General features: G+C 42.2%; 1 protein-coding gene across 1 annotated transcript in view; it reads left to right on the forward strand.

Moving 5' to 3' along the window:
• Window positions 1-6,300, forward strand: part of ZNF704 (zinc finger protein 704) — a gene marked incomplete at its 5' end in the record, with an annotated part of 23,409 nt that extends 17,109 nt beyond the window's left edge. The window contains 2 exons of the mRNA XM_009705072.1: window positions 4,057-4,151; window positions 5,910-6,300. Of these exons, the coding sequence (XP_009703374.1) occupies window positions 4,057-4,151; window positions 5,910-6,021 (207 nt within the window). The remainder of the gene's footprint in view (window positions 1-4,056; window positions 4,152-5,909) is intronic.
• Between the last annotated feature and the right edge of the window lie 1,786 nt (window positions 6,301-8,086).

An 8,086-nucleotide genomic window follows, 5' to 3' on the forward strand; every position in this document is an offset into this window, starting at 1 on the left:
AAGTGAATCTCCAAAGCTTCTTACTGTCAACCTTTGGCAAATCTTGGAGGTTTTCTGCAGAGGCTGTGGCATCCTGTAGGGCTGATAAAAAATGAAAGCGGCTGAATCAATTACACTGCACTCTGCCAATGAATATTTATTAAATTCCATCAAGGAACAACTAACAGTGAAAGACATCATGCTGGCAGTAATTTCAACAAGAGTGCCTTGACGAAGCGTGCTATCCATAAAGTTCCCGGAGAATTTGATTTCCCAACAATGGGGTTGATACGGAGTAATTACGAAACTGGCTCCTTTTGTGGAGTAGCAGAAATTGGTGCCAGGAGCGTTGGGAATCTAAAAATGCAATTAGCCACATGGTAAATCAGACACTTAAGAGGACAGGATTAGACACGTATGCGTTGAGTTTACTTGTTCGAGTGACAACGTTGATCTGTGGCTGTAGAGTTGAGAGTTCTCCAAAGAATTTTAGAAACACCAAATCACTTTCTGAGAATTGTACGGAGATGCCAATGATTTAAGTATAATTTAAAAACAATCCCAATACAAAAACCTGGGGAGGCAGTGATGATGGCAGAATTATAAACTGCTCAGAGAACCGTATGAACTGCCTTTGTATCTCTGCCTAACAACATTTATAGGGCTGTTTAGCAGAAAAAAAAAAACAGCAAACAAAAAAAAAGAAAAAAAACCTTCTAGGTTTGCACACATTTGACTATTCTGTCATCAGTGAGATCATTTATAGATTACAAACGCTGCCTGCCTGCAGTGGAAAATTACGTGCAGTAAGTGAGGCTGCAAATGCAAAGTAATGTTAAATAAATGTTTATTAAATTGAAGTTTCATTTCTCCCGTTTCAAAGCAAATTAGATACTGCCTTATAAAAACAGGGCTCTGTCAGTTCCCACCCTTACACTGAGTATAACTACTTTAGGAAAGCTATAGTATAGGGGACTTTCTCCATCTCGTATGAGGTTTATTTAAGCCCAGACTATGTGACAGAGCCAGCATACTATAAACTCACGCAGTTGTATACGTACATGGTCCTTCAGGTTAGAGCATGTCTGTAGCACCCAAGGGAACTTCAGAGGGTAAGTCCAAACCATTACTTTTACGAGAGAGATGAAATTTCAAAACAGTATACTTTTGGGGGGGGGTTTGACACCTACCTTTGGTGTTTCCCGATTCATTCCTGGGGACGTTGAATTTCGATGACACTGAGTACTTCCTGCTTACTGTCCTGGGAACTGGGCTGTTCAGACAGACGTCGTGACTTGCGTTAAGTCCTCGCTTTCGGGCAGTCTTTAGCAGAGCAGCACCGAAAGGCCTTTGTGAACGTGAGTGTGTTTATCAGCAAGTTCCTGAGGACCTTGGAACAAGTCGTACGTATAGCTGGATCCGTTGGGGTTCAGTATGTGGCTGCTTTAGGCTCCGGGGTATTCACAGCATCGAACTGTAGGCATTTATCTAGAAGTCTTGTAGTTAGAAAGGAGGAGAATTAGGGGAACCTCCAAAGTCCTTATACTTTGTGCTCTGAATCATGCATAGGTTAGATTCCCAAAGCATATGCGAAATACACATTTTCTTACCATTTTCCCAAGATAACTTCGCAGATGCAAGAGGAGGTTGAGTGTTGGCACAGCTACAAGTCATTGCTAGGTGCAGTTGTCTGCATGAAGCAGAAAGGACAAGTTCATGTTTGCTCTGCCACTTGGGACTGAACTAGGAGAAAAAATGAGGCAGAGCGTGGGGATGTACAAGGAGGACGAATTAAATGACGCAAGTGGGATGAGCAGCAGTGAGTATCTCTTGGTACTGGAGGACTTAACGTAATGACCATATAGTTCCACATTTATGTAATGTAGGATAAAAGTCTTCCTGAACGCCAGTGTGATCTCTGCTCTGTGATACTGATTTTTGCCTGCCTGCTCATAAGACCCAACAAGGTTGAACAGGAGAGAAGATACTTTAAGTTTGATTATCTGATGTTTAGAGATCACAAATCTTCTCTGTAACCACAGTTTGCCCCAGGAGATGTAACTGGAAACTCCAGGTCCTCGCTTCAAACAAACACTATCGTTTCATATTAATTCTCTGTATTAGACAGCACTTCAAACATGAAAAGCCTCCAAGGGCAAGGATTGCCTTCTCAGGCCCTCCTCTTAATCTGCTCTTAGTGTTGCCTGCAAAGGAGTACAGCTAACTGGCGTTGCTTAGACCTGCTGCAAAGCATATCAAAATACACTGAAGCTCAACTTCAGTGCAGTTTAGCTGCCTTGATATGCCAATCTGTGGAAAACATCACGCCGAGACCGTCTCTGGAGAACGTGAGGGGAAACGCGGTCTGCATGCCGCAATTACTGCTCAAGCCTGTTCTGTGTTTGGAAGCAATCAGGATAATTGCTTATAACATAGCAGGCCATCAAAGTACTTTTGTGTTCAACGATAACCAAGGAATATGTTGACTATCAGTTAGCGGTGGTAGACAGAAAAAATTTCTGTTTTTTAAAATGTTCAAGAACCTTAGCAGAATCGGCTGATCATCTCTGGTTGCTGGTAATGACTGGAGAACCAAGGCGTGTGTGGTAAATGCCAAAGACTAGAAGAGTGTTGCTGCTTTGCATTTTATCTTCAGTGTTTCAATCATTCTTAGGTAAAACAAAAGAAGTGGTTGATAAAAGATAGGAAAAAAGAGTAGTAGACAGCAAGCTGCCCTTTATTCTGGAGTGATAAGACAGAAGGAGCTAGTGTGTGGTCTCTGGATGTATAAAACATGACTTATGCTAAGCAGGCAGAGAGAGAGGAAATTTCTTTCAAGTTTTGGAGATATAGTTCATGTATCGGTAATGGTCTAAATTTGCTGAGAGTGTGAGCTGCACATGCAGTTAAATCAGAAATTTCTGTAGTTACCAGCCAAGAGTAAGAGTTGAAAGAGGGTCTGCACTGTGTTACAAGTATTAGTTAGTTCTTTGCTACTGTGGAGTAGCTGTAAAATAGACTTTATATCAAAAATCAAAGCACATTCAGTAACTGTCTTCAAGTCAGGTCAGTTCCCAGTCTTCCAGATATTACGAGACTTCAGAAGGGCAGGGGTGAAAAGTCCTAGCAATGCAGGGAACTGTGACAATTATCTGCAGCTCCTGGCTGCAGGAAGGAGTGACCTCGTGCACCAGATGCCCAAATGAAGCTTGCTATGTTCTGTACGTAACAAAAAATGAGCGTTTGTAAATTTTTTTCTGGTGTTTTAGATGTAACGTGGCTGTGACCTTCACCCAGGAGCAAAGTAAGACCGTAGCAGTTAATAACTTAAGAATTATTTAAGGCCAAGCTTTATGCCATGTAGTTATTCAAATAATGTTGCCAACCCCCAGGCTCACATAGGAGGATTATTTGGAAAGTCTCAGAAGACCAAACTACACCGTTCACTCGGGAACATTCACAAAGGAGGACACCTGCTGGGAAGGGTTATGGTGCGGAATGAAGGAAAGAATCCAGTACATCGTGTTAGCAGCCTCGATCAGAAGGGCTGCCTTGCGCTCCCATTAAGGCCTTGAGGGCCCTGCGGCAAAGCCCCTTCTCTGAGGCTGTCTCTCCACAAAGAGTGCCAAGGCACAGATGGGAGCAACACCTGAAATCCCTTTATTTCACAGGGGGTTATTGGGATTGATCGCAGCAGAGGCCGGAGTTTATTTTCCCAGTTATTTTATCTGCTTAAATTGGAGAGAGGTTTCGTAAGAGCTATTCAGAGCTCTTAAATAAGAATGAATGCATTTTCTGTATTTCCAAAAACCTGCAATGATGCTGATCTGTGTTCTGGTTTGCTCTCTTTCGATGACTGGAAGTACAGGGAAACAAAATGGAGCTAATACAATGTACCCAATGCTAAATGGACATCTTGCTAAACAGACCTACAACTTACGTTTATATGTTATATAGTAGCCTTTCCTGGGTATCCTTGCCACCGTGCGTCATGAATTGCATTTTCTGGGAAAAGTGTTTATACTGCATTTGCATGTGTATGTTCTTCATAAGCAGCTTCTTTGTCTGTATTGACAGGTCTCACCAACTCATAATCGTCCTGCAGGGAGTGGAGAGCAGAAACAGTCCCACACAGTTCTTTCATCACCGCCTAGAGTAGCATTTGGCTTGAGGTACGGGACCATTAGCTCCTGCTGACAGACCAGCAGCCTCAGAACCTGGAGGGCATTTAGTAAATAAGATGTCAGCGGCCAAAGAAACAGAAAAACCACACCACCAACCGTGATTGCACTTGTCAGGCAGTTTCTTACTAGAACGCTTCGGAGTAAGCGTCCTGGACCTATTTTGCTTTTCATTACCATCAAAGGTAAAGTTCGGGGGAGCAGTGAGTTGCTGTGAAATGAAAAAGGCAGACCGCGAAGCAAAACTGCAGGCTTTACGCCAGGCATGTCTGGAGTTCAGATGCAGATCTACGTTGCCCTGTAAAGCAATGCTGCCCAGATTCACTGTTCCAGCTGAAGCATCCTAAGCTTAATTAGGTGGCTTTGCTTTTTTCCCTGAAAGGCTAGGCTGTTCGTCACCGTTCAGTCACTATAGTATTTGGCTTCAGTTGAATTATAAGAAACCATATCTTACAATAAATTAGATCAAAGCAAAGCTTTTTATGCCTTGTCTTCCTAGACGTAAGCTACATTCACTTCCATTAAAGTGAACTGATGTTTGACTGGAGTCTACTTTAAAAGTATTCAAAAAGTTATGTTAAAAAATCAAACTGTGGCACTAAATTTCTTACAGTAAAGAAACTCCGTACTTCTCGCACTCCTAAAGGTGACCTGTACCCTAAAACGAGACGAAAGGAAGATTTCATGCTTTTCATTTTTTTCACGACTCTCAGATGATTGCATATGCTACAAACCAAACTTAGGATCTTCCCAGTTCACGGATTGTGCCCATTAATGAATGTTCAGTAATCAAAAAAGGTATAGCTATGCAAGAGAGGAATCACCAGGCGATCCCCCTGTGTGCCATGCAGCATGTAATGCAGGTATTAAACAATTCTGTCTGTACGGTTATTTGATTTAAAGATGGCAGGACAGATGGCACTGCTGTAGCAAGCATTGGGTTACTTGTTGTAGCATGGCTCCTCAGAGTTGCTGGGTTGCTATGAGCCGAATAGAAAAAATTCCATTTTAACAGTTGCTTTGATCATTTTCTAAACTTGAGAACTTTGGAGTGTGGTTATAAGATGACAGTCGTTACACAGATACTGCCTGCCTTGCTGACTTTGGGGATGGCAGAGAAGGAGCACACGTGAACCTGCCGCAAATGAGGGCAAGGGTTAAAACTTTGTTTTCAATCACTTTGTTGTTTTTCAGTCAGTGAGCTCAGAGCAAACCATGCGGGAAGGACTGGCAGCTTAGGAGCTGGTAGCTCTTCCCCTCTTGCGTAGTTGCTACCTGCTGGTAGTCAAGGTCTGCTGCTCAGAGCTATGCAAAAGACTCGCCCCACAGCTCTGCAGCAAAGAGGACTTCTGCCTGACGTGACCTGGGCTGTGTTGTGCCAGAGGTGTGACTGTCCGTTACGGCTTGGCACTTAATGTGCCTGAAGTACCATTTGTCTAGGCCGGGTTTAGTCGCTGGCTGAAGTCAGGGCTGTATGTTCCTGGGATCATCCCTGGAGCAGAGGAGGAGGTTCGGCAGCTGCTGCAGAGGCTGTAGAAGCCAGGTGAGGAGAAGGACCAGTCCCTCAGAGCTGTGGAGTCACGGCCGTGTGTCTGTCTGCTTCGTCAGCTCGAAAACAACCCAGATCCCTTTGAAACGCCGGGGGGGTTTCTCTGCCTGCTGCACTCCGTTGCGGTTGTTGTCCTGATCTGGTGGTAAAGCAAAGCTATGCAAGCGTCTCGTTAACAAGCTTCCCTTTCTCTCTGACAGGAAGCCTAGAGGGGAGGGGAAAAAGTGTCGGAAGGTCTATGGGATGGAGAACAGAGATATGTGGTGTACTGCCTGCCGATGGAAGAAGGCCTGCCAAAGGTTCATCGACTAAAGATTGAAATTATGCAGAGGATTTGGGGATGGGGGAGGACAACAGCAGAACCAGATTGCTGCAGCTGCACTGTATCACTTCCCATTTTCCCTCCAGTGATGTGGTGTTGGGGGTTTGGGGGTTTTTTGGGGTTTTTTTGTTTTGTTTTTTTTTTTTTTTTTTAAAAGAGCTTTGTATTTCAAAGTGAAGCACTTGTAGCCAAGGAGAAGCACTAATCAAAACCTGTGTGGAGCAATAGAGAAAAAAAAAAAAAGAACATACAAAACCAAGAACATAAAATTCTGTCTTACTAAGTATGGAAACCAGAGCAGCTATTAGTGTTTTTCTGTAAAAGAAAGGAAAAAGTTAATTTTTTTGCTAACTCTGTGAGCTACTTGCTCCTTAGGATCATTTTTAACCACTTCAGTCTCTGTGCTGTGAACATCTGTATTTGCTAAACTGAACACTTTTTCTTTTCCTGAACCGAAGATCTCTTTTTTTGAAAGCTTTCTAATAAACACTTCAGAGTCGTATAAGCTACAGTTTTCTCAACAAAAGCTGTACTAAGACTGGAGACGGCTAAATAATTCTGATACGAATGATCACGGTTATATTGTATTTTTGGAAGGGGGATGTGGGGAGGAGTTGGGATTTCCATTTGTTTGTTCATAGGAGAAGAGCAAAGTCTGAATTTGCAGGAAGGACAAGCAGTACTCCTGGAAGATTTTTAAACCAGGCGCAGACCAGTGGAGTGGAACAAAGTCATTTAAGTACCAAATTGGATTTTGATCCTCTAGAGGAAGAAAAGCAGCAACGGAAAGTCACCAGCAGATACTGTCCCAACAAGAAGTTGAGGGAAGAAATCCAGTGATGCTTGATTGAAACCTGCAAGAATACAATGGGGGTCCAGTAGCTTTTCTTACTGCTCTCCCGTTGCTGAGGGAGGATGAACAGTTGGACCAGCGCGCCTGTTGCTGCAGGAGGCCTATAAAGAACTGGTAAATGCAGCCCCTAAGATTCTGTGTCATACCTATTCAGGGACATGATCCAACCCAGCAGTTCTGCTCTTGCTTCCTTTTCTCTTACTGGAGAGATTGTTGTTAAGACAATGGTTTGCTCAGCTCCGCACCCCCCGCCCGTTAAAGTTGCTAGGATTTATTTGATGCAAAAAATTGGTAGAGAAAAGAAATATGCCCTTTCCACAACATCATCATAGAAAAAGAAGTACAACAGCAAAGCAGCAACGTATTTATGGTAAAAGTCCATTTCTTAACTCATTTTGATACAGTAATTAACGTTTCTCTACTTGCAGTATTTGGATAGATTTGGGTACTTTAGTTTCTCTGTCCATTAGAAAGTATACACAGGAATGGGGCAAGCTGGTGTTCTGTCTCAACTTGTATCAAATTACCATTAATTAATGATTATTTCAATGCAAAAATGAAGTAAGGATTTACTAGGATATGAATGTATATGGTTAAGCAATACTTGCCTGTTAAAGAAAACAAAACACCTTGAAAAAATCAAAGACACAGAAGCAAAATTTTGCCTATTAATAGAGACCTGGATATTTTTTTTCCATACCATTTGAAATTAGACCAGATCGGATTTTTAATTTTTTTTTTTTTTAATTGTCTAAGCAGGCTCATTCTCACTGAAATGAGGGAACTCTAAGTATCTAAACAGCTTTCTAAAATCTGGCCCAAAATTCACTTGATAGCTTTATTAAGTGTGCATCGCTGCTTGTGCCTATGTAAAAGCACAAAGTAACAGTGCAGTTCTTCAGGATATACACTGTGAATTCACCAAAGCAGTACTGAGAAGTAAAATTTATAATAGGAGTTACCGAAGGTTATCATCTGGTTTTCTTTGTACGAGTTAATTGGGCAATCAGATGCCTAATTTGGGCATGCTATTTCTGCAGTTGTGTACAAATTGTGTAATTTACATGCACAAGTGGCAAGATAATGCTTACATGCACGCAATTTCTTGATTTTTTTGCCTTACTGTGTTCTCCACATCATTTATAAAAAAAAGACTCTGAAATCTAGTAAGACCCTGAAATATATACACATGTGCGTGTATG

Source organism: Cariama cristata, unplaced genomic scaffold (assembly GCF_000690535.1).
Source record: "Cariama cristata isolate BGI_N322 unplaced genomic scaffold, ASM69053v1 scaffold1428, whole genome shotgun sequence".
Taxonomy (NCBI): domain Eukaryota; kingdom Metazoa; phylum Chordata; class Aves; order Cariamiformes; family Cariamidae; genus Cariama; species Cariama cristata.